At 45.5% G+C, this 25,683-nt stretch overlaps 1 protein-coding gene across 1 annotated transcript in view; it reads left to right on the forward strand.

Annotated features, from left to right (window-relative positions):
* The window catches only part of GRIP2 (glutamate receptor interacting protein 2), a 243,835-nt gene that overhangs the window by 188,888 nt on the left and 29,264 nt on the right, over positions 1-25,683 (forward strand). The window contains exons 3-14 of the mRNA XM_056501729.1: positions 589-724; positions 1,480-1,625; positions 4,345-4,431; positions 4,699-4,774; positions 5,437-5,582; positions 10,316-10,463; positions 11,124-11,293; positions 14,878-15,003; positions 15,647-15,799; positions 16,032-16,218; positions 21,809-21,954; positions 22,579-22,659. Coding sequence (XP_056357704.1) covers positions 589-724; positions 1,480-1,625; positions 4,345-4,431; positions 4,699-4,774; positions 5,437-5,582; positions 10,316-10,463; positions 11,124-11,293; positions 14,878-15,003; positions 15,647-15,799; positions 16,032-16,218; positions 21,809-21,954; positions 22,579-22,659 — 1,602 coding nt within the window. The remainder of the gene's footprint in view (positions 1-588; positions 725-1,479; positions 1,626-4,344; positions 4,432-4,698; positions 4,775-5,436; positions 5,583-10,315; positions 10,464-11,123; positions 11,294-14,877; positions 15,004-15,646; positions 15,800-16,031; positions 16,219-21,808; positions 21,955-22,578; positions 22,660-25,683) is intronic.

The raw sequence follows: 25,683 nt of genomic DNA on the forward strand, positions 1-25,683 counted from the left end.
AACCTGTGTTTTGGATGGGTGGAGGAGGCCCTGCACCAGCATGGATCTTCTGTGTCAATATGCTGTTTAAGGGGCCCTGCCTTGCTCTGGAAGTCAGTGTGCAAGAGGTTTCAAATGTTCCCTCTCCAAACAGATAATCTCATTTAAGCCTGGTAAGGTTTACTGTGCTAGCAAGCACCTGGGCCATTTGCAACATGGGGGTTTTGTCCACATCTGTGAGGCTGCTCTATATCAGACATAGTTCCATGGTCTCCCTGGGCCATTGCTGAGCTCCCACCACCCTTGTTTTGAATTTTTCTACTGCCTCCAGCACCTTGAAACACTAGGTTTTTATTGTCTCATAAGCCCTTATTCCTCTGCCTTGTCTTCCTTGGTGCTGCTGGCCAGACCTGCATGCAAGCATTGCTGTGGGTCTACCAGGACACACTTCTGTTTTACAGCTTCAAATAAACAGAGGCTGTTTCTTCATGCTAATTGTTCAAATCATCCCAGGTCTACTTTCCCACCACCTGTAGGAAAAGGGTGTCCTTGTGATTAAGAGGAATGTGCCTTCCACTGAGTTGTTTGTCTTTATTCCCAATCTTTCAGAGGAATTCAGAGGGGTCACAATCGTGGAGCTGATTAAGAAAGAAGGAAGCACCCTGGGTTTAACCATTTCAGGTGGCACAGACAAAGATGGAAAGCCAAGAGTCTCCAATCTGAGGCCGGGAGGACTGGCTGCAAGGTGAGAAATGGAAATGGCATGCAGAGAGCACAGCAGGAATGGAGAGGAATAGTTGCGTGTTCCAGCTACTGAATGAATAGAGTTCTAATTAAAGTAGTTACCACCCGAGACTCTCTTTTCAAGTGCCCCAGAATGCAAAGTTGTTGCTTCAGGAAGTAGAACATCTTCTATTTTGAGTTATTTCCTATGCTCTGTGTAATTATGCTCTGAGATTTTGTGTAGGAATATTTGGGATTCTGTGAAATTAGGCAGCCTTGTCAGGAGAGCTGCATATTAAAATACATCTTGATCAGGCTAAGTGGTTTAATATTGTACCTGTTATGAATACTGAGTGTATAAGTAACATTATTGGCTCAGAAAGGAATAGGCAAAGAAAGGCTCCAAGAAGCAGGAAAAAGGAAAGAGTAATAGAACAATTTTGCAGAAAACAGGCAAAAGGAAAGATGTTTTCTCTTTCTTTGCTGGATTTTTTTTCTTTTCAAACAGCTCTTGGTGTGCTTTTCTTTGACTGATTGCTCTACATGAATGGGAACTGAGCAACAGCAGAGAGGTTGTGAACACGTACTGCAATTGTTGCTGTATGTACAGATCTGAACACTTATACACGGAAGATAGATGGCTTCAATTTTAGCACTTCCCTCTGACAGCAGGCACATGCAATCAGACAGCATTGCTGGCTTGTTCAGAAGGTCCTACACTTCCCAGCCAGCTGGAGACTTAGTGCTACCAGTGCTGTTTATTTTATTCCTTTGCAGGAGTGACCAGCTGAACGTGGGGGATTACATCAAGTCGGTGAACGGCATTAACCTGACCAAGCTGCGGCACGACGAGATCATCAGCCTGCTGAAGAACGTGGGCGAGAGGGTGGTGCTGGAAGTGGAGTACGAGCTGCCCCCAGCCGGTGGGTGCCTCTGGGCAGCGCTGCTCTCCTTGCCTGGCTTTTGTCCTGGGGGGCAGATGATGGCTCGTGCAGAGCTGCCCTGGCCAGGCAGTGTCCAGGGGGTTTTGCCTTCCCCTGCTGGCAGCGTGCACAGCGGGAGCTGAGCGCTTTTTCCAGCACAGTGGGTGCCTGCTCATGCACACTGGCAGGGGATGGCTGATTAGGTCTGTCTTGCCTTGGAGTGACTCGACAGCACAGGCCAATCTGCCTCCTGATGCTGCTTCAACATCTCTTTTTCCTTTTTGGAGTGTGGCTACAGGAGGTTTAATTCAGTCTTAAACGTGTATTACCAGATGCCCTTTTCTGAAACGTGGCAAGTGCTGTTCGTTCTCAGGATTCTTTGAAGTGTTACATACTTTTAGAAGGGAGACTGAATCAGTCTGCTTTCCAGCTAAGGGGCCCTGGCAGAAGCCCAGCTGGGCAAGCCCAACTAACAGGGCCTGTGTCTTGCTCCCATTTGTTTTGATGATTGATGTTTCTGGTTGAAACAAATTCCTTGATACAGTTTCTCTTCACAGTCTTCCCATTGTGAATACAATCTCCCCATTTATTACTCATGCATTTACCCAGATCAATCAGACAATGATTGGGCAGAAGAAATAGAACAACTAAAAATAAAATGACAGGAAAAACAAAACAAAGGAAATCTAACATTTTGTCCCAGAGAGGAAGATATTTTACACTTCAGAGCTTTGCTGTAACAGCTGCCTTTAGATGAAAAGTATTGAATATCGAAATGACTGTATAAAGCCCAAAAGAGTAAAATCTAATCTGGAATAGATGAATCTGTATCCATCATTCCCCTCTCTTTTGCTGTAAATATTAGTGAGTTTTGCATACACCTCTGGTAAAGCCACCTGTGGCTCAATCCTCCATGTTCTCATGCTCCCTAGAGATGACCACTCATAACCTTTCTCTGTGGTATTCCTTATTCTTTGTGATATTCCTTATCAGGAATCGTATAAACTGTATTTACCAGCCAAGGAGTGTTGCCAGCTCAGTCAGTAGCAGCAATACAAGAGGTCTTCAGCTTTAAATGAGCAGGAAGAGCTCACTGAGACAGTGACTTGTCTTCAGTGAGATTATTGGGGTTGTTTATGAATGGTCCAAACAAAGAAGCACTGCAAAATACAGGGAATTGTCAGTTATTGCCTGATTCCAATTCATTGTGGGCTTTTATCTCCTGTGGGGGTTTGTTATTGCTGTGTGTGCTCGCCCCCTCTCTCTCTGTCTTTTCCTGGGCAAAGATCAGAAATGCAGTGCAATTCAATAGCTTGTGCTTGTGGGTTTGACTTTTTATCCCCACTCCATAATTTCCTGCTTTGAAAGAGGTCTTGCAAGTCCAACTTTTCAGGCTACTGTGTCGGATCATCTGTTTCATAAATAAACCAAGCCCTGTGTTAACACTGGCTTAGGTTTCCCAGCTCCCACTGATCTTATGAGAGGCTGTTGCAGCACTTCATACTTCAGTGCTTAGGACAGAAATTGGATGGCTTCTGAGCTCATTTGTGGATACTTTATACCCTTTTCTTGGTATTTGAGTATCACCTCTTGGCTGGGAGCCTTCCTGTGCCCTGAGCACTCCCTTCTGGAGTGCTGTGTCCCTGTTAGCTGTCTGTGCACAGCAGTAGGAGCAAAGTGGGGACAGTGTTTGGGTTTATTTGGCCTCACTGCAGCTGGTCCCCAGGCAGTACCATGCCTCCATTGTATGCCTTTTGGGTTAGTTCAAGAGCTGGGCTAAGCCTAATTTGGCTGCAGGTTGCAAGACCTTGGGGTGCTTGACAGTAAGGATGAGTGTGGTCAGTGAGGACAGTGGGGAGATTTGCTTCAAAACTCCCTCCTGAGCCAAGGGAATGGCAGTGTGGATGTGCCTGGGGCACTCTTCAGCTCCAAGTCAAGTTCTTGGTCTTTTTTCCCTGATTATCCTCGTGGCTATTCATGGCTCTTGGTTTGAAAATTAGGAATTTTCAGAGTGGACCAGGCTGAAATGTCACATGCAGTTCTGAGTGGCAAGGACTGGGAAATTGTCCCTTATTCACTGCAGTAGTGCAATAAATCATTAAATAGTAGGGGGCATCAAGAAATGGAAACAATTTCTTTCTTTTTCTCTTTACTTTGTACATTTTGTATTTTGTACAAATAGTGCTGTGTATTTAACATAAAAATACTGAATTGCCCCTAGGATCAGTTTAAAGGATTCACTTAATCTTTTTTAAAATCCAAAATATGAGAGGTAAAGGAAAAAAACCAACTTTATGCATTGAGGATTTGGGATTTTCATTTTCTTTAAGGTCAGCTGGTGACTTGATTCCTTATGCTGCTGCTGTTTTTTTTAATAAGTTTCTATCTGTGGCAGAAGCTTTTGAGAAAAGCTGAATGCATTAAAGCCAGTTGATAAACGAGATGGTTTTACTTGAATGTCAGGGTATTAACCAAGACAAATTTGAGGGAAGATGCACAACACTGAGCTGGTGAAATCATCCTAAAACCTGATGGTTGGGTCTGATAAAGGTTCACGTGTCCAGGTTGGGCTCTTTTTGCTTCCAAGAAGGGAAAATAAAATATGGGGTTTGGGCTGGACTTAAATTTCAGTGTTGTTTGGATGAGTTTTGATACTATTTTGCACTGTGGTTGGAAAAGGTTTATCTGGGGTAACTGGGTCTTTCTCTCTTCCTCTTAGTACCAGAAAGCAGTGCTGGCATTATTCCCAAGACCATTGAAGTGTCCCTCTACAAGGAAGGCAACAGCTTTGGCTTTGTGCTGAGAGGTTAGTAGTTTCTCCAGTGAAAAGCAGAAGCAGGGGTGGAAAGTGGGAAAAGTAAGAATGTGAATGACAAAAACCTCAGCTGAGCAGTCAAAGCATGTCCTGGAGAGGATCCCCTGCTGCCTCTAAGGACTGCTGGCTGCCTAATCTAGGGCAGTCATTTTGCTGGCAGGCTGTGTCAGCTGTTATGTGATAAATGTCTCTTTCTCAGCGCTCTCACTCAGACTTCCAAACCTCTGGTGACTTATGGCTTTCCTGGTTTGGTTACAGGGGGAGCCCATGAAGACTGGCACAAGTCCAGGCCACTGGTGCTCACCTATGTGAGGCCAGGGGGCCCTGCAGACAGGTACTGCTCTGTCACACCCCACACCTGCCTTCCAGGACAGACCAGCAGTGTCCCTGCTCTCCTGAATGTGTCCCCTTCCTGCCCTCCTCCTGGTGCCCCCCCAGGCTTTTGGTGGTGTGGAATGCCAGCAGTGGTGTGGCACTGTGCTGTGTGGGGAGGTGGCCATGGTGCTCCCAGACTGGCCTAGTGCAGTTATTGTAGTTAAAGGCAGAAACTGCTCTTGCAGAGGCAGCCCCTTCATTAGCCCTGTGCAGCTGAATCGCTGATGCTGTGTTGCAAAGCAGGAGCCAGTCTATCTGCTCTCATGCTGATAATTTAATATGATGGGCCTGGTACTATAAATAACCCAGACTATTGTCCAAGGAATGTTCTTCCATCCTACAGGATGAGAGTAATTGACTTCTGTGTGCATATATATATGTGTGTGTGTATATATATGTGTGTGTGTGTGTATATATATATATATATATATATACATACACATACACACACATAGATGAGTGTACACACAAAAATAACATAGGCTTATATATTTACATATAGATATGTAGCAAATTTATCTCTATAAACATAGATATTTACATAAAGATATATAGATTATTTATCTAAATATAAATAAATATATATACAGAAAGAAGAGAATTGCCTTTGACTTCTTACAGGGAAGGGTCGTTGAAAATTGGGGACAGGCTGCTGAGTGTGGATGGGATCCCTCTGCACAGCATGACCCACGCTGACGCCCTCAACATCCTGCGGCAGTGCAGCCAGGAGGCACTTTTCCAGATCGAGTATGATGTGACCATCATGGGTAAGGACAAGATGGTTGTGATGGCACTTTTTTCTCTGAGTGCCTGGAAAGTATGTGAGGCTGGAGACAGTAACTGAGATACTCAGTTTCAGTGGAAAAATCGCTGAGCAGTGTGCTGCCAGCATGGATGCAGGGGGTGAAGTTCAAAGCTGGCTTCATTAAATGCGTTTGAATTGCCCTTAGCAGTGATGTGTCCTGATAGGAGTGACAAGGGGCTTTAGAGGAGAGGGCAAAAGGGGATTTTCTAATGTAGGCAGCGAGGGCACAGGAGAAGTCAGAGCTAAAGGGGGCTGGAGTGCTCTGCCAGCACTGCAAATAGCACTATTAAATGTGTGCAGAGGAGTGAGCTGCATGCAGGCAGAGGCTCGCTGTGGCTTTGGTTCTGAATTTTGACCCTGCTTAATTCTGGAGCTATTCCTTTTCTTAGAAATGTTACTTCAGATCTGCTTCTGAAATAAATGAGGGGTGATCAAATGCTTGACCCCAAATAAGACAGAATTTACTGGAGGGCAGAGGATGAGTATTTCTAAAAAGCATTTTTCAAAGTTTGAGGGTTTTGTGAGTTGGTAGTGGTTGTTGGTTTTGGTTTTGATTTTTTTTTTTTTTTTTTTTTTTTTTGCATTTGATTTTAAGTTTCAAGCCCTGGGAAAGAGTTTATTATTAGCTGCTGTAAAGTCATTTTGAGCTGGCTTTGTGACACACATCTGTTACTGCAGGAGCGTTGTTAATGAGTTTAAGGTTACCACAGAATTTGAAGCTGTGCTGGTTCTGGAAACTTGTTGAGCTGTGTAGTAGATGGTGATGTTTCATATGCATCTCCAAAGTAACAGTAACTAATTAATTGTGCATGGGAAATGGGCCTTTTGGGGGGGTTTATGGTTTTTGCAGTCCACAGAGTCTGTGTTGCAGGAAGCTGCTTGTTTTAAAATGTGACTCGAAGGTGAATAGCCCTGAAGATGATTTGGTATTTTGGTGTTTCTTGAGTAAGAGAAGAAATTCTCTTAGGAGAATCTCTCACCTAAAACTGTGAGGGTTGAGTGAACATGGAGAGACAGCAGGGGTTTATGCAGTGACTCTCCATCTTGTGTTGCTAATCTGTGGACAAGAACTAGATATTTTGCAAAAAATGTAAAACTTACCCTTTTCTTAGATAATTTCTGCCTAGAGAGTGCTCTCTGCAACCCTTTAAAGGAATATTATTAGTTGTGCTTTCTTTTAAGGCAAGATGATACAGAACATGTAGCTTACAACAATCTCTGCAGACAGTTTTACCAGGCAGCAGCTAATAATTGCAGTGGGAGATGAGTACCTCGTCCCTAGTTCACAACTATTACAGCCCCTGGAAAATGATGAGGGAAGGGAAGAGCTGAAAGTGGTCTGGTGATATTTTCAGCCTGAAAGAAGGACTCTTAATTCCCATTTTGAAAACCTGGTGAAGGGACTGGGGACACCACAATGAAGTGGTGCTTGTCCTGCTCATCCTCAGGAAAACAGAGGTTTTTACATGGTGCTCACTCTCTGCTGCAGCTGTATGTGCTGGGCTGGTGTGGGCTGACCCTTGAGGAGGGAAAGTTGTTTTTTTGCATCTGTTGGTGAGAGAGACCAGGGTTGCTGTGGGGGAGTGTTGAATCATGGCATTCCCCAGCTGTCTCTGTGATTTTCCAGCCAAAATTGTGCACTGGGGATGATCTGCATGGGGCCAGCCCTGCTCTTGGTGTGAGGATGTGGCAGCTGCCTGTGAGCATCCCCTGCCTGCTGGGATTTCATCAGGGAGGCTGGCATAGGATGGGACCATGGCAGCCTTTTTGTCAGGTTGGCTGAGATTTCTCAAGGCCACTGAAAGAATTAAAATAATCTGCTATTTCCATTTAAAAGGAGTGCCAACTGGGCATGGACCCTCCTGGGACATTGGGAAAATCTCTGCCCTTTGCTGATGCCAGATGATCTTTGCAACGAACAGATACTTTCCCATAGCTGCACTTTATCTCATGGGGCTTTTAAAAAACAGGGGGAAATGGAAAAAAAAAAAATCAATTCAAATAAACTGACCAGCCAGAAAAAATCCCTGTGCCTGTAAAGCTGCAGGGGGCAAGAGGTGCTGGGCTGTGTCAGGAAGGGGGAAGCTCCCCAGTTTGGTTCTTGTAGGAGTTTTTGGTTTATTTTGTTTGCATTTGCAAGGGAGGTCCTTTCCCCTTTCCCCTTTCCCCTTTCCCCTTTCCCCTTTCCTTTCTTCTCATTTTCTATACCCTCCTCTCTCCCAAAGTGCATTACAGCAGGAAAAATTCATCCCTGCCATTACACTTGGCTTATTCCCCAAGCAATTGGACTTTCCAGGCTGGTTACAAGAGCCATTCTTCCTCAGAAAAGTGAGCAAAGCCAAGTGAGGCTCAGAAAGCTAATGCAAGAATGAAAACCCCTTACAGGACTTCCTTAAAAAGAAGCTGCTGGGAGAAAAATCTAGAAGACACCTGCCAACCCCCTGTTTAGAGTGGTGGGGTGATCACCTTCCCCATATCTTCAGCACTGGAGTGGGTGAGAGCCTGGAGCAGGCTCTGTTTCCCTTGTACCCATCACAGCATTGCTGTGTACCCTGCAGGTGTGAGCAGGTGTTGCACAGCCCTCTGTGTCCTCCTGGGAGGTTGTAGCTGTGTGTGATTGTGCAGAAACAACTCCTGGTGCCAGTGCAACAATGCCAATTGACTCCTTACAGTAAAAGTTATTGCATGGCCAGCTCTGTCCCTTCCATGTTTCTTTCAAAATCAGCTCGGGTGTAATAGCTCCACGTTAATCACACCTCACAAATATTGCTGGATTGCTGACTCCTGACCTTTGAATTGAGGCAGATCTTCTCCTAGAATAATTAATAGAGGCTTGGCTGGTATTTCCTCAATAAATGCCTCTATGAAATGGATTTGGAGCAATTCTCATCTGTGGTGGAGATGAGAATTGAAAGTGATAGCGACGTGGCCCGTGCTGTGTGTGGCACGAGGAGTGACCATGGGCTGGAGGTGGGACTGTGGTTTCCTACAGGGTAACCCTGTAATAACCCTGGTTCTGAGGTCCTGAGGCTCTTTCTTCTCAGCATCATGCTGAGACCTCCCTGGCAAAGCTGTGAAGTGTGGATGCTGGGTAAACTGGAGAGGGGGTATTTTCCTTGCAAAGACAGGTCCTATGGTCCAGCAAAATCTTTTTATTTTCCTTATCTTCTTTCAGCTGAAGAGCTGGAGGGATATAAATGCATGTTCCTCTTCAGATGATGTGTGCTGGACATACACAGGCTGCAAGACTGATATATACCTGGTGTTTGCTGTTGGAAGAGATCCTCAGTCTCTTGGTGCTTCCTTTGCTGACAAATGTTTAAGTGCACCTTCTGCAGGCTTTAGCTGGGTGCTTTGTGTATCTTTTGATTAAACTGGGACTGTGCTTTTCGCCAGGGCCTGCTGATCTCCCCAGTGGTCCTTTTCATCAGAGAATAAACAGTGTTTTATGTGAAGCCTGCATAACCTTTAACGTGGCTCATTCCTCCTGCTTCTCCCCTGTGAAAAATGGCACTGTGAGTAGTCCAGAGCCTGAACATCCCTTGGCTGATCCCCAAGGGGAATTTCCAAGGTAAATTTCTGTCTCCAGAGACTTAGCTTCTTCAACAAATCTCAGAAAAGACCTTGCTGCAGCTTAGCTTCCCAGATCTGCATTAATGCCCCCATTTATCAGAGAGCAAGAATGAGCCATGCATCAGGTTTGGAGCCAAGTAGCATCAGCATTTTTAGTGGAGCATATCTTTGGAAGGGAAAAGCCTTACTATGAATAATTAAGGGATGAGGAGGCATCAGGTGCTCGGAGGGCTCTGCTGGCCTTTCCTTCAAAGTGGATGGCTGGGTCTCTGTGGGGGCTGTCACCTGCACATGGGGGTGCCAGTTATCCAGTGTCTGATGGTGATAACACATTTGTGAATCCCACCTCTTTGTGATGGCTTTAGGTTATCTGGAAGCAAATGTGTGTCAGCCAGAAACACAGGCTGCTTTCTTCTGTCCTTCCCCTTCCCCAGAGGAGATGGATAGGTTTGGTGCAGGCTTATGCTAACAGGTGCAATTTCGTAGGAGTTTCGTAGTCTCACTTATGGCATCTATTAAGCTGAGCTGCCCCTATATTGTCTGATGGGAGAGGAGGCTGCTGTGAGCAGGGGGTTGACAGTGCTGTGTCTGCTCCCACTGTCACACTGGGGGAGCTCAAACAAGCAGTTGATGTGGAATTTTGAAGCTGGTGCTGAAACACAGAGGAGTTGACTGGTTTGTCATCAGCCACAAGACTTCTGAGTCTTTCAGAAGGTGGGATCCTGTATCCTTGTGCCTTTTCTTTTTTGGTTTGTTTGGGAAAAAGCCAATAACAGAGATGTCTTTATGATCTTCTTTTTGGTCTTGTAATACCATTGATGTGACTGTTGCAGAGCCTTCAAGCTATATATTCCTCAATATTGCTATTTAATCCAAATTAAAGAGAGAGAAGAGTTCTTTCCATGAGTGATTTGTTGTAATACTCTTAATTATCAGGTAGATTTTGTGCAGAAGCAATTTTGCTTCCTGAGTGTTCTTCTTTGTGAAGTCACCATGTGACATGGACCATAGATGTCCAAGATTTGATGCTTTGCTTGGCAGGTCATCACTGTGGGCCAACCTGCATTTAGAAATGGAAAAAGCTGTGTGAGAAGTGTCTTCAGGTGCTCTTTTGTTTTGCAGATACTGTAGCAAATGCTTCTGGTCCTTTACTAGTTGAAATAGCAAAGACTCCAGGGTCTACCCTGGGAATCACACTGACCACAGCCATGCACCGGAACAAGCAGGTCATTGTCATCGACAAGATCAAGCCAGCCAGCGTGGTGGACAGGTACAGCTCTGAACAGGCTGCTCCTACCTCCACTTTTCCTTCCTCTGCTTTTCCTTCCTCTGCTTTTCCTTTCTCTGCTTTTCCTTTCTCTGCTGCTTTTTTATCCCCATATTAGTTATAACCCAGTCTTCTCAGTCATGCTTTGAAATCTTCATGTCCACATGTTCTTAGCACTGTTTGTGCTATAAATATCTGACCCACCAGCAATGGACACTCCTCATCAGGAATGCAGGTAACTCAGTGCATGTGAAAGTTGAGCTTTAAAAACCTCAGGTCTGACTGCCCTGGAGCTGTGAAATGGCTAAAGTCTCTTGTGGAAACTTCTGGCTGGAGCCTTTTCCTGATGGACAAGGCAGGAAACCCTTTACAGACAGGGCTGTGCAGCACTAGCTGTGCTCAGGCGCGTTGCTGCGCTGAATTCCTGGCTCCCAGGAATTAAAAGATTTTTTGCCAAGCCACCAGCAGCACTGACTCAAACATTTTGCATGGCCTGACTTTTGGTACTGGGGAGGCCACAGAGGTGGCTTCTGTGAGGAGCTGCTGGAAACTTCCACCATGTCTGGCAGAGCCAATTCCCAAATTTTGTGTATGTTCTCCTTCCTGTGAGGATGTGGATTTTGGCTGTGTGTGTAATTGCCTCTCCTGCTGTTTCCTTTGCAGATGTGGTGCATTGCACGTTGGTGACCACATTCTCTCCATCGATGGCACAAGTACAGAGCACTGCTCCTTATTAGAGGCAACTCAACTTTTAGCTGCCACTTCTGAAAATGTCAAGCTGGAGATATTACCTGTTCACCAAAGCAGGCTGCCTTTGAAGCCTCCAGAAACAGGTGTGTCTTCTGTGCCTACACTGTTGGTCACCCTCAAAACTCACTTTGGGTCCCTACAAGGGGTTCCTGCTTTGGAGTGATGGCAACAGATTCCAAAGAGAGACATCTGTAGGGGAAAAAAAAATGGATATTTTGATGAAATGTGTGTGATTAGATGATGTTCTTCAAGGATGTGAAAAGGAAAAAGAGGCAACATCTGAACATCTGTGCTTGAATAGGGAAATTGGAGATGGGAATCCCAGGGTTTTGCAGTGCTGGGTGCTGTGCAAGCTGCTTCCTTAGTGCCTCAGATAAGAGACGTTAATGGAGAGGGAGGAAAACAACCTTGCTGCTGGCAAATACATTTCCAAGCTCAGTTTTTATTTGCTGATGGCTGGCTAGGCTTTGTAAAGGATGTGTTCAGTAGCTGGACAGGGTCCTGATGGACTTCCAAAGCTGGAATGTAAGTGTTCATCTTTCAGACCAGTCTGCTTGAGAGGCAGCTGGGTGAGTCTACCTATAGCTGCTGGTTTCCACCACCCATAGAAAAGAAATACCAAGGAAGTAAATTCTGGCTCCAGTGAGATCAAGCCCAAAATGTCTGTAAAATATCATTAGGAATTCACCCATTCTTGTTGCCCACCTTTAGTTCCTTCCTCCACATGAGAAGCTGTCTCAGGCTCTCCTGTAAATTTAATTGTGGCCATGGCCTCAGTATATTTGTTGCAGCTCTTGCCTGCAGTTTTATTACACTCTGTACTGGCAGTCTTGTAATTCAGGTGTTTTGGTGTGACTGTTCAGTACCAGTCCCTTTTTCCACCATTTTCAATCACTTATCTCTCAGGGACATTCATTTAAATAATATTGATGCAGAGTACCCCAGGGCACAGGTGCTCTTTCCACTCTCTTCTAGGGTGGTTTGGGGAAAGGACAGTATCTTATGGCCTTCCTTAAACTGATACAGTGAAACCTAAAACCTAAAAACATCTCAATGTCTAGAAATAAATCCCTTGCATGTCCAGGCCAATTTGTGCAGAATTGAAGCAGTTTAACAAAGTGAATGGATGACTTGACCTTTGTGCCCAAGAAAAAATGGAAAGCTATAATCCTTTTTCAATGGCTGTTAAAATGAAGTATTCTCCTCCTCCCATTAGTGCCCTGCTCCTAATCTTCTTGAGCATTGAGCAGCTCTCAGGAGAAGGAAGCTCAGTGTGATCAGAGCCTGTTTACCCAAACCCTCATACACAGATCAGTTTGCTGGGGCAGAAATACAGAACTCAAACTTGGGACAATAATTGCAACACATGAGTATGAAAACTCAGGGATGTAACAATTGTTCCCACTGTTGATTAAACTCTTTAATAAATGAGGGGTCATAGGGAAGAGTGCTGTGCCAACTACACAGCCTGCTCTTTCTGAGTTTAGCAAACAGGGAGAGTGAGGAAACCTGGACCCTGCAAAAACAAACTCTTGTGATTGGCAAAAGAGTGGAGCCCAGGGAAAGAAGCTGAGGAGAGGATATGATGCAGATCCATCCTTGTTCAGCACTTGCATTACTGACTCCTTTCAGTCTCTGCCTGCATTGTGTTTGTCCTTACATTTTTAAAAGTGGCTTCTTGTGCAATCAGCATCTGGTTGGAGGAGGTGGAGGGGGGTCTGAAGCTGGATCAGTGGCCATGCAAAAATATGGCCTAATGTGGCATGGGATTTGTCAAACTGAGTTGGATTTCTCTGTGGTTCTGGGGGCACTTGGAGAGTTTGTGGGAGGATTATGCCCAGCTCACAGGATCAGTGGGGGCAGATGGTGCCCAGGAGCAGTGCTGGGATGGATGGCTTTCCTCAGGCAGGGATGATGTGTGAAAGACTGGGGAAGGCTGTTGTAGGGTTTTTTCACAGAATTGTCCTCCTCTTCCCCAGTTTGCTGACAGCTGAGTTTCAAAGGCACATTTTTTCTCTTGTCAGTGTAAGCTAAGAATTAATGGACAAATGGGAGAGTTTTAGTTGTTATAAGTGGATTAAATTGTTTTGTATATATGCCCATAAGCTCTGTCCCTCATGTTCAAAGTGTTTATGTTTATTAAGAACTTTTCTTTTTGTCTAGATATAGCTAATTTGATTGTTGTTTTTTAAAGCTTCCTGGCACAAAATTTACTTTTGAAAATACACAAAATAGAAACCCCAGAGCTGGAAGTGTATTTTCAAAAGCTTGATAGAATAAGTGCTAAACTCACTAAATGTTTAGCAAAGACTAAATATAATCACTATATTGTCTGGAAAATCTGACCTAAATTATTTAATGCCTGTGATGCACACACAGAAAATGGATTTCTGCTGTTCAAGGCACTAACAGATGACCTTTAGAGGAGATCTCTGGGTGGACTCAGTAAACAAAATAAGTCCCTCTCCCAGGTTTGCACCCTCAAAAGATTCTGGTAGTGCCAGTGCTGGTGTCATTTCTGCCTGCTCAGAGGACCCAGAGGCAGGAGGAAATGTCATCCTGGGAAGGTGCTGGAATGTCAGTGCAAGTGGCTGTGAGATTAAGAGCCCTGCGATAAGGTGTGATGCTCTGCTATGGGATGCTTTGCTCAATAAAAAAGCGTGAAGTCTTTCTTGTTAGCCAGAAATTCCTCTTGGAGGAAAAGAGGTCCAGGCAGCATGGTGCAGAGATTTGGGACAGAACACCTGGTGTTGGGCAAAGAAAACCAAACTGACCCTGTTCTGCCCAGGGGCAAAAGGAGCATCAGTGAGAACAGACAAGGGAGCTGTGCCTGGGGACTGTTTGAGGCACTTCAGAAGAGACTGGTGGCTTTGTGACTTGCTGTTGCAAACTTCAGTTCCTGGACAGGAGGTTTCCACATGATGGATGTCACACTGCAACAGATTCTGCCAGCGTGTGCTGGGGTTAGGGTTAAAATTAAAGCAGTGGTGTGCCCTTGAACAGGCTCTGCCATGCTGGTGCTATGCTTTCATTTGCCACAGCATTGACATATTTCCTGTGCTGGTGGATTTCTTAATTGGCTTTAAGCAGTGGTGCATAAACCCCCTTTTGCTGTGGTGAGCTGGAGGTGGCTCTCTGCTGCTCCTGCCTTTCATCCATGTGTGCATTCCTGTGCAAGAGCAGCCACTGAACAACCAAATGCTGAAGCCAAGCAAAGTGCTCACAGCATGAGGGGAAGGTGTTGAGCCTTGTCACAGGGAGGGCAGCTGTGGCAGCAAGGTGGGAAACAGCACAAGGAGCCTTCCCTGGTGCTGATGGCCTCTGCAGGAAACTCCTGGCTGGATGGAGATTCTGCATGTCACACAACAGACTGCAGATGGTGATGACATGTGTGCTCTGCCAGCGTGGCTGGGTCAGGCTGCTGGCACAGGATGTGGAGTTTTTGTGGCAAAGAGGAGGATTTCTGCCATTTTGCATCAAGTGTCATGAGGTTTTGTGGGGTTGGATTTTTGCTGCTGTTGCTTGATACACTGTGGTTGGATACTGACTTGTTCAGAGTCAGTATAAAGATCTTTTCTACAATCTGCTGGGTTATGGTTCTTACCTTTTCTTTCTCTCCTTTCTCCTTCTTCCATGTGATGATTTCTGCTGCCCTGGATGCCATCAGTCAAGGTGCAGAAGAGTGACCACCATCACTGCTGGGACCCCTGTGTCAACTACTGTCACACCCATCATCCTGGACACTGCAAGACACCCACTTGGAACCAGACATCTGGACAGGATTACTGCAAATGTAACCTCAGTGCATGGCATTGCCCTCATCCTGCCTGTGCTCATTCTTGTTGTGCCCCTCCATTTCCTTAATATTCAGATCCACAGTGTGACCTGTCACTTGTTTCCTCCTCAGTCATCTGGTTCTGCTTCCATAGCCCAGTGCTGAGGTACAAATTCAGTATCTGCAGCCCAGCACACACAGGTCTGGTGACTGGGACAAGAGCAGTGTGCTGGGCAGACCCATGAACCTATCCTCTAACCCCCTGTGCCTGGTCTCATACAGCAGAAATGAGTTGCTGTGGGACAGGGAAGGGTGTCTAGTATCGTGGAGGAATGTGATACAGCAACACATCCAGCTCAGACCCTGGTGCCATACAGCTTGTTAACAGCAGGATTATGGCTACTTCAAAATCTGTGGATGCACTTCTTGTCAGGAGTGGGGTCTGAGCTGCCCCAGGTTTCTTGTCTTGTCGCAGTAACATAGCAAAAAGGACACACTGCACTGTGTCCAAGCTGTGGGAAGCAAACATTCCTCGGGTCTTGAGCCCTGGAGCTGGAAAGGAGGAGCTGCTCCAAACCCATGAGGTGTTTGGTGACCCTGTCAGTGAGTGAACCCACTGTGCAGCCCCTGCACACCCCTCATGTGCTCTGTGTTTCCCCAGCTCTGGTGGCTGCCAACTTCTCGTCTCCCACCATGAACGCGCAGGGATTCCCGTGCCAGAACTCCAACACGCTACCTCGCAGCTCCCACCCCATGAGCCCCCGCACCACCATGCTGAGGAGGAGGCAGAAGAAGAAGGAGCACAAGAGCTCATGTAAGAGCAGCCTTGGGCCAGGCTGGGTTGGAGGGGGATGCATGCTTGCCTTGTTGTCTTTGTTGTCAGCTGTTAGCCAGGGTTGAACCACTCGTTACCTATTCCCTGTTCCCTTGGATCCTTGGGACCCTGCACTGTCAGTGCCTCCCTCCTCCACCACCAGACCAAGGTGGAGCCAGGCTGTTATGTTGGCCATGGCTGCCCTGACCTTCTGCCTCTCTCCTCCTCTCAGTGTCGCTGGCCTCCAGCACGGTGGGTCCTGGCGGGCAGATAGTCCACACGGAGACAACAGAGGTGGTCCTCAGGGGAGACCCTTTGAATGGCTTCGGACTGCAGCTCCAGGGAGGCATCTTTGCTACTGAAACTCTGTCTTCCCCACCTCTCGTCCGTTTTATAGAGCCTGACAGCCCGGCAGAGAGGTTAGAGACCTTGCCCTTGGATGCTGATGGTGCTGCTACTGAACATTTCATGGTTTGGTTTGTTTTCTCTCCTCAGAGGCTCATTTAGATATTTACTATCATCCTTGTAATATCTCCCATTCTTCACTGGGCATGGTTTACTGTCACTGCCATTTCTGCACTCGTCGGCTGACCGCGGCCTCCCTCGCACCCCAGGTGAACGTCTTGGCACCAGGCTGCTGCTGGTCTGGGAGGAGGAGGAAGGGAGTGTGTGTCTGTGTGAGAGTGCCATTCCCATTCCCTTTCTTTGGTTTTTATTTAATTCCTCTTTGAAAGATAAATCTTTTGTATAGATGCAAAAAGGGGAAGGTATAAATAAGTAGCCCCTGCAAAATGTTTTCTGGCTGATTTCATTGTAGCAGAGCCCAGCTGTATAAACTGGCCATAAAGACAAGGCTTTGAACCACAGAGATAGGGATCTAGTTGAGGAGCAGGTAGGTGCTGCAGTTAATCCCTCCTGCTTTTGATTGTGTAATGCATTGTGTAAGGAACAGCATTAAGTGCTCCCTATCATCCCTAAGAAGACTGGGAGAAGTGACTCCAGTGATGGAGCCTCAGCCCTGGAGTTCAGCTGCTCCCAGTAGCCTTGCTGGCTGGATTTAGAGTCTGCTCGAGTGTCTGTGCACTACAATCTAGGTGTCTTCTGGTCAGGCTTTGGTTCTTAAACTGGTCAGGTCCTAGTATGGCTTGATCTCTTGAGGGGTTTAAAGGAGTGCTGATTTTGTTAGGCTGGAACTTAATGTCCTTGTGCTCATTTCTCTTCCCACCTGTGATTACCACTGTGTTCTGTCCTCCCTAAGGGTGTCAAAGGTGCACCAATGTGGCAGTACTCAGTGCCTGCTGCAGACCCTTTCTTGAGAAGTCTCTGATGGCCCCATCATCATGTGCTGAAGGTTTGGTATCTCCAAGCCAGCCCAGAAAAAAAGCACATGGGGGAGTTGTAGCTTTGTATGGCAGAGAAAGTGTCTGCAAATTGAAATGCAAGTCCTTGCTGTGCAGACCAGTCTCTGTGTCACAGCCTCTCTGTTCAGCCAGTGCAGGGGCAAGGTGGAACAGGAATACCTGGTGCCTGTGTCTTGTAGGGGGACAGTGACAAGGTGCTGGCACAGGAGAAAGAACTATCTTGATGCAAGTTAGAAGAGATTCCAAAAGCCTGTTATGCCTTTTGTTTGTTTGATTGTTTCCAAACAGGGTTTAAAAATTAAGGTGATGGCGTTACGAGTTTTTTATCCTCTATTGTGAGCAAACTTGGCTCATGTTGCAAAGCACCAAACTCCTTTTATAAATCAGGCAGCAACAAAGCCTGCTGTCCCAGGGGATGAGGAGATGTGCTGAAATCTGCCTGGCTTTGCTTTATCCTCTTGCCAAGCCTGGAGGAAAAGCAGTGACTGGCGGTGCAGCCCTGCCTGGCTCTGATGTGTCACACACTGCTCGCCCTTGCGCTGCCACCCCGCAGCATTCACGCTCTTCTGGCTGCTGCTTTCTGGAGACTGGGAGCAATCCTCTCTGCATTTGCAGCCTGGATTTGATTTGGGGATTAAATCTCTGCTGTGTTCTTTCCTAAACCATACTGCTCTTCCTAGCTGGCAGGAAAACGCTGTCTTTCCTCCCATCTTGAAGTGATAAGTGCACTGGGTTTGCAGTGAAGTGAAAAAGGCAGTTTTCTGTTTTCATTTCACTTTTTGTTTCTTGCTATTTCACAGAGCTCTTTGCTCCATCATTCAAGATACCTTATTCCCTGCTTTTCAGAGGTTCTGTTGTAGCTGCAGCCCAAGACTTTTTAGAGCCATTTTCATCCCCTTGACAGGCTGGGCTCCCAGCTGAGGGGAGTGCGCTGTGCTCCTTCTTGTCCTGTAGTTTTTGCTCTTTCCCAAAAAGGTGAGCTCTGGGGATACAGAGATCAGATTTAGCAGCCTGGGTCTGACCTGGATGGTCACACACTCTGCAGAACCTGTGGATCTTAATGTGCTGTTGTACAAGTACATGATCCACACTGGCTTAGTCCACATGGATTGTTGTGGAGAGGCTGCCTCTGGAGTGCCCAGCAAGTGTGAGTACTACCAGGGAAGAGCATGGCATCACCCTCTTCTCAAGGATGTTGGACTGCCTCACATTTATGATCTGCTTTGTGCTGGCTTTTGGCAAGTGGTTTGATGCAAAAATTCTCACCTGTCTAACTTGTGATTTGTTTTACTGCAAATAGCCTCTAATAGACCTCCCTCCCCACCTGTTGTTTGGTTTCCAGGGTGCATGATGAAGCCTTTGGGTTCTGAATGAGACTGTGATTCAGCCCCCATTATCAGCAGAGAGGGTGGGAGGGGAAGAAGCCTGACATCCCCTCTTGGCTGCCTTGAAGCACACAGCTTTTGTGTCCTTCCTCCCTCAGCTGTCATTGGCAGCAGAGGGAGAGTATCTGACTTCTCCATCCTGGTATCCAAAATCAATGCTTCCTGCTGAGCTACATGTTTTCCAGCTCTGCTCAGACACAGTTGTTTGATCATTGTGTTTCTGCCTTTCGGGTATGAATAGTTTGCAAAAGCAAAGTTTAGCAGCTGGCTGAAGCTGTCAGCAGAGCTTTGATCCATTAGGGGCTCAGACCCACCCACTGACATGCAGGCACAGATGTGCACAGACACACAGATGTGCACAGACACACAGATGTGCACGTCTGACGTGTGCAGGTCAGCCCAGGGGCATGTAAGGGCACAATGGATGAGTTTCTGCATTCAGCAGTGTGGCCACGGTCACAGCTGCTCCCCCCACAGCTGGAGTGACCATGCAGATGTGGATGATGCTGAGTGAGCTCTTCAGTGTATATCCTGCCCAAGGCTTGAATACGTGCTGCTCTGTATCGAGCAAGACACCTCCGCTGCTCTGTTGCTGTCTTTAAGCTCAAGGAATGAGTCATGGCAAAATGCAAATCTGTTCTACCTCAGGGAGATGTTCCCATCATGGACTCACATCCATAGGGCTGTCTTTCACTCCAGGAGGTGCCTGTACTCCTGTTCTTTCTGATTTTAAGACACTTCTGCTGCTGTAGTCTGAAAGCACTTTTTAGGTGCTGATGTTTGAGACAAATGCCTTCTCTTCAGAAAAACTGTCTGAAGATTCTTGTAGGATCCCATGGCAGAGCCAAGGAGAGCTCTGCAAGAGCCTTGGCTCCCCAGGCTCCACTCCCAGTGCAAGAACACATAACAGCTGGAGATGGATGTCTCTGGCATGATTCTGAAGGGTTAACAAAACATGTCAGGCCTCCTTGTATTTGGTAAAGGAAGCCAGAAGGTTGTGGCATCACACCACAAACTTTTACAAACCTGTGAGACCAGGGCTTAAACAACTGTGATTGACTGAGGCTAATAATAAAAGAAATAAAATAGCTCTGACCTAGCAGAGCTGTTGGCTGTAAAAGACTCAGGCAAATGAACCTTGAGTGAAGAAACATGAGAAATGGCTGTTTTGGGAGAAAGCAGCTCTGGTGGGAAAGGTGGCAAAGGTTTGCTTTGATGCAGTGTAAATGTATCCTGTGAGCTCCCAGCCCTTGTGGCTGAAACAGTGGTGCCAAAGTGGATTGTGTCCCCGTGTGACCTCGAGGTGACAGTGATGTCTGAGTGATGCAGCTGTTGATCCCTCCTTTGCAAAAGGTGACAGAGGAGTCATCTCTGTTGTACTCCATGCCATCTCTGTATTTATATGCTGATATTTCTAAGTGTATCTATGAGGCTGCATAGCCACAAGTCCAGTAAAGGACTGTAATTAAACTTGATGTAATTTATTCGCAAAGGTGGGTTCATTTATACATCATGGAATTGTCTGACCTAATCCAAGTCTCCTTGAACATACAACTCTGAATTTCCATCTCATAAAGTAGCCAGCTTGTTTCCATGGATGGCATGAACTCAGGCAGAAGTGTGAATATTCCTTCCTAGCAGTAAAATAACCTCCCTGGGCTCTCTCCAAACTTATTCATATCTCACCTTTGATGGGCCACTGGCACAAGCTGTTGTGCTTGTTCATTTTTCTTGAATTCAGATGTGTGTACTTTTTCTTGATAACTCGGCCTTTCATATACATCCTGTTGTTTGGATGTGAATAATACAGCCAAGAGTCTGTTGCCTTTGATGCCTTTGTGTGCCTGGAAGCTTTGGTGCTGTGTTTTCTTACAACTGAATTGGGTGTGAGTGATGAAGAGTGACTGGAAAGTTTAGTAAAAAAAAAAAGCTGTCTTCTGTGAGGTATCTGTGAAAGAAAGGAGAAGACAAAGATGTGTTTGATCATTAAACAGGAAGGAAATAAAGATTCTCCAGAGAAGGCTTAAAACAGGATAACTAATATCTTCTGGAGAATCTTTCTGGTAAAATAACTCCACATTTTGAGGGGAACCTTAGACTTGAAGCATAACCCTAAACCTCTTTTGGGGACTACTCTGTAGCTCATGTTATTGATGGGTGAAGAGTGGTTTCTCAAGCTCAGATGTAGTGGACAGATATAAGTGGAAAGTCTAAAAAGATGTAGTTAAAGTGAACAAGTGCTAGAGGAGAAGGAAGATGACCAATTTCCTATGGTTGCAGGGAATACTGCAGTCTTGTTTTTGTAGAGCCATGGGCAAGCCCAGGTGGAAACTGACTGAGATAATGTGGAAGATAACTTGGAGGATCATCTTGCTGGTGTTGCAGTATATGTATAAAAAAAGGGAGTGTGGGAGGATGCTGAATGTAGGAATGTGTGAAAAACACCTTGCTTATAAGTGCAGGGGGGTCCCAAGAGACAAACTGTGCTGTAGCAGTACATCTCCAATGTAGCCTTGCTGTCATGTTCTCCTTCCAAAGTAAAAATCCTGCTGATCTCTGTTCCTGGAGAAAGTGGGTCTAAACCAAGAGCCCCAAAGGGTCAGTTGTGGTTATATTGTCAGGCCATCACACTGGAATAATATTGGCCTTTCAAGGCAGTTAAACAGTATCACTGTACATTTGGCTTCCAGAAATGCAATTAGAAGGGATAAATGATTATCTAATTTGCTGAGGCATTTCGGTGAGTTTATTGGATTGTAGCTTCAGTATTTGCCATGAACTAAGCAGAGGAATTTCTGCAATTTTCAGTGCCATTAGTTTGTGTTCCAGAGGGTGCAGGTGCATAGGAAGAGCTGTTTGTGGTTATATAGGGAAGGAAGTGACATTCTCTTGTGTTTATCATTCTCATCTCTCAACCATGGTGTTGATTTTTAAAAAGGTGAGGGTTACTTTTTTCCCCCCTTTGCTGCTGCAAAAAATGTGACTAGAAATGGTTATTTAGGAGCAAAGTATGTTTGAACTTTAGAAACCCACGAAGGTTTTCTTCCTTATGCCCTTCCAGGGACACTGGGATGGGCACAGCAAAATGAGTTATTTTCTCTTTGGGGACACTTCTGCAGAACATGTCAGTACTTTGTGTGTCTTGTAACAAACTTGCCTGGCAGAAGTAACTCATGGCCGCTTGTGGGGCTGTTTTTTCCCTCCTTTCCTCTTTTTCCTTGTCTCCTTCTTCCCATTCCCTCTTTTCCCACTGTGAACTGCAGGTGTGGGCTGCTGCAAGTAGGAGACAGAGTCCTTTCCATCAATGGCATTGCCACGGAGGACGGGACCATGGAGGAAGCCAACCAGCTCCTGCGGGACGCGGCGCTCACCAACAAAGTGGTGCTGGAGGTGGAATTCGACGTCGCAGGTACGTCCCCAAAGGAGCTGCTGCTCCTCCCCGCCTGCAGGACTCTGCCACTGCCTTGCTAACCCGTAGGAGGGAGCATATTCACAAGGCTCACAGAGGAGGGTGAGAAACCCTGTGAGGACCTTCTCCATTTCTTGTTTTTCTCTAACGTGCACTGAGGTGGCAGGTTCTTCTGATCCTTTCATAAATGTTCTGTGCTCTTTGCATGGCTGAGATAAGCCTAAGGAGTAGATGAAGAGGACACACTTTAAATATTTGCCCATTAATATGGATAATATTTATATTCATTTATGGCCTTGAAGCCAGCAGGGAGCCAAAGCTATAGGCTAGGGGTAAAGTGCAGCTTTGTATTAAAAAAGAAATTCATTTTCCTTTTACATTGACAGAGCTGCTTCAGTGTTGAGATACAGTGTGATGTGAGCACTTAACTTGATGTTCAGAGCATGTATTTTTAATGAGAATCCAAATTTCAACCTGAAGTCCACAGGGTCTCAGATAACCTTATTTGAACCAAAAAAGAAGTACTTTATGGGTTTGTTTTCTTGGTTCCACAGAAACCATCTATGCAACTGAAAACTCTCCTTTTCTCCTTTTTTTCTTTTTTGTTTGTTTTTGGCTTTATAGAGTCTGTCATACCCAGCAGCGGTACTTTCCACGTTAAATTGCCCAAGAAAAGAGGTGTAGAGCTTGGAATTACAATCAGCTGTAAGTATTGCTCAGACCTGCAGCAGCAGTTGCAAGAGCCTTTGCTTTCCACACAGGCATTTTAGAGGACTCAAAGGAGAGAGATAAGATCATGTGGGGTTTCTGTAGCTCTCCAGTGCTCGTGATTTATCCCAGAATGAATCAGATGTGTGGTTCCTGCCTCCATGAGCTGGCAGCTGCAGAGAAAAGCAGCTGCATGAAGGGTTGGGAGAAAGGATGTGCCTCAACTGATCACTTGATCTGTGGTGCAGAGTAGTAGCTTATTATATTATATAATTGGTAATATTATTTTTATTTCCTTGCTCACACTTATATTGTGTTCTTTTAAAAAATAATTGTCTGGGTCTGGTGGGACCCTTGCAAAAAGAGGTGGAGGGAGGAGAGCAAGTAAGAGGTGAACCCCACAGCTTGAAGGGTAGAGAGGGGAAACTGCCAAGAGGAGGAGCATGAAGAGAGTGGTGGGTCTTAGAGACAGGGGAAGGCACTTTGAATTCCAGGGTTTGCCAGGAAGTGTTTCAGTGACAAACTCAAGCCATGCAGGAGGAGAGCCATGTGCCAGGGCTTGGTGTGCACTGAGAGAACATAAACATTTTTCCTTCTTTTCTCTCTTCTCTGCTCACTCTTGATTAATTATCTGTTTCTCTTCTGAGCATAGTTTTTCATTTAAAGATCTTTTGGCATCTTTGGAGAGGATGCTGTAGGGGGATGATACAGGCAGATCCATCCCAAATTTCTGGCTAACTTGGAGTGTTGTTATGCTTTGTGGCAGTGAATTTTTCCTGTATGGCAGACACGTGCAGGTCTTGGATCACTCATCCCTCTTTCACTTCTGGGTAAAGTGAGTTGAATCATTTCAGGTTTGCCATGCCCAGAGTCTGCCACCCTGAATGATCTGAAACAGAGCATCTTGTGAGACTGCAGTAATGGGATCTCTTGTCTAAGCCCTCAGGAGCAGGGACCCAGCTGTGTCTGGGGAATGGAGTCGCAAGGGACACTTGAAAACTGGGTTTTATTAAAAGAGATAAGCTATGGTAATTACCTCTTGACATTTACAGCATTAGTTAGAGAGTTAATTGGAGGTATTCTGGTCTAAGTGGGTTGATTCTCAGGAGTGACTGGAACACTGACAGGATGATGCTTTTGCACCTTGTGATATTTCTTCTCCCTCTTCTCAGCTTCCCCTATTTGTGCCACAAGGACAATCCTGAGAAATAACAGCACAGTATTTAACATTTGGCTTGGTAGCAATTACTGTCTGAAGACATCAAAGTGCTTTCTGAAAGCAGCAGGCTGTCTGTAATGGCATTTCACTGGTGGGGAGCAGGGCATGATGCAGACTGTGCTGGCTCCAACCTGCTGCCCTGCCACTGCCTCGGCATTCCAGCCTCAGGGAGCAACCTGGGATAATGCATCTGGTTGCAAAAACTGGCTCAAGCAAGGCCCTATTAAGTTTCAAAGTTTAGTTTGTGTCTGGGGCTAGAGAGTAAAATGAACCTGGGAGCTGCTGGCAAGAACATAAGTTTTTATTTGTGAAGTCTTATTTGAATGGGATCTGCTTCAGATATGCATTTACACTTCAAACACATTTTTATATTGGAAAGATTTTAATTTCAAATTTGTAAAAAAAAGAGATTTCACACACTTTTTTGAAATCACTGCTAATAGAAAGAAGCTGACCCCTGGGTTTTAAATAGATGCCTGTTATCCAACTACAAAGCAACTTTTTAATGCTATAATTGATTTGATCTTTTTGATTATTGAATACGTTTGTAGGTCATTGTTTAAGTAATGTGCATGCATAAACCTGAAATATATTGCAGTTGTTTCCTGAGAGAAAGCTAAAATTATATTTACAAATGGAGAAAAAGACACTCAGAAAATGCGGTGGCAAGGATGAAATTCAAGCTGAATCCTAATTTTGTTTTCATATATTAGTGTATATAAACCTATGTCCACATGATCCTTAGCAAATTAGATCATCATTTTTTCACTTTGCCTCTGACCAGGCAGATAAATATACCAGTCTCAATATTAAAACCAAAGCAAGCAGCCTTATGTTAAGTACTTCCTGCAGAGACATGATGTGCATGCAGGAGTGTGATGCAAGCAGCAAAAGAAAAGAGGTAAAAATAACCTTTCTCTATTTTGCTCAGTTCCTTCCCTCTCAGTTCTGCTGACTTGAGTGCTTGTGTAGATCTAGAAACAGCTTTTACAGCTTTCCTTCTGATATGGAAAAGTATGTAACTACTGTTTTAAAGGAGAGGACTTGGTTTACTGGCCTCTTGCATTGGATTCCTGTTCCCTACTCTGTAAAACAGGAGCAGCTTAAGTAGATGACAAGGTGAAGGGGTCAGTAGAAGACCCATTGCACTGTTGTGGCCACAGAATTGGGTTTATTTTTGCACTTTGTAGTCTAGCTACACCACAGATGTAAGATGAGTTGCTTTCATTGAGTTTTACCTCTTGGCTTCAGCTGGCTTCTCTGTAGTTAATTCTCTGCCCAGGAAGGTTTGCCACTGCCTTCTTAAATGGGCAGAAAGTGTTACGACCTCATCAGAGGAGCAGCACAGAAATAAATGTGATCAAGTTCTTGCTGTGCTGAGGCTCTCAGAGCTAATTGGGAGATAGACTAAGTGGTGGGGGGAGAGCAGATTCCTGATAGATGTGTTGGAAGAATTCATGTAATGGAGCTGGCTGCAGGAGGAACCATAAATCTGCTGGAAATGCTCATAAAAGGGCTGAAAACCCAGGAGATTTGTGTATGAGGAGGGCAGATGCTTCTAGTTCTGGGATGAACATGCAGAGAGGGGCTGTATTTGCTCCTGGTGAGGGGCAGATGTTTGCTGAAGGCATTTAATCTTCTCAGAGATCTCAAGGTTCTCCACAAAGAGAAGGCTTGGGCTGGATGAGTCTCCAGTTGTGGTCAGAGAGCACAGATGGGTTTTGTCCACCTGCTCAAACATGGTGTGACAAAGGGACACAGCAAATCAAGATGCATGGTGGAAAGACATGCATATAGCACTA

The sequence above is a fragment of the Oenanthe melanoleuca genome, chromosome 12 (assembly GCF_029582105.1).
Source record: "Oenanthe melanoleuca isolate GR-GAL-2019-014 chromosome 12, OMel1.0, whole genome shotgun sequence".
Lineage (NCBI taxonomy): Eukaryota > Metazoa > Chordata > Aves > Passeriformes > Muscicapidae > Oenanthe > Oenanthe melanoleuca.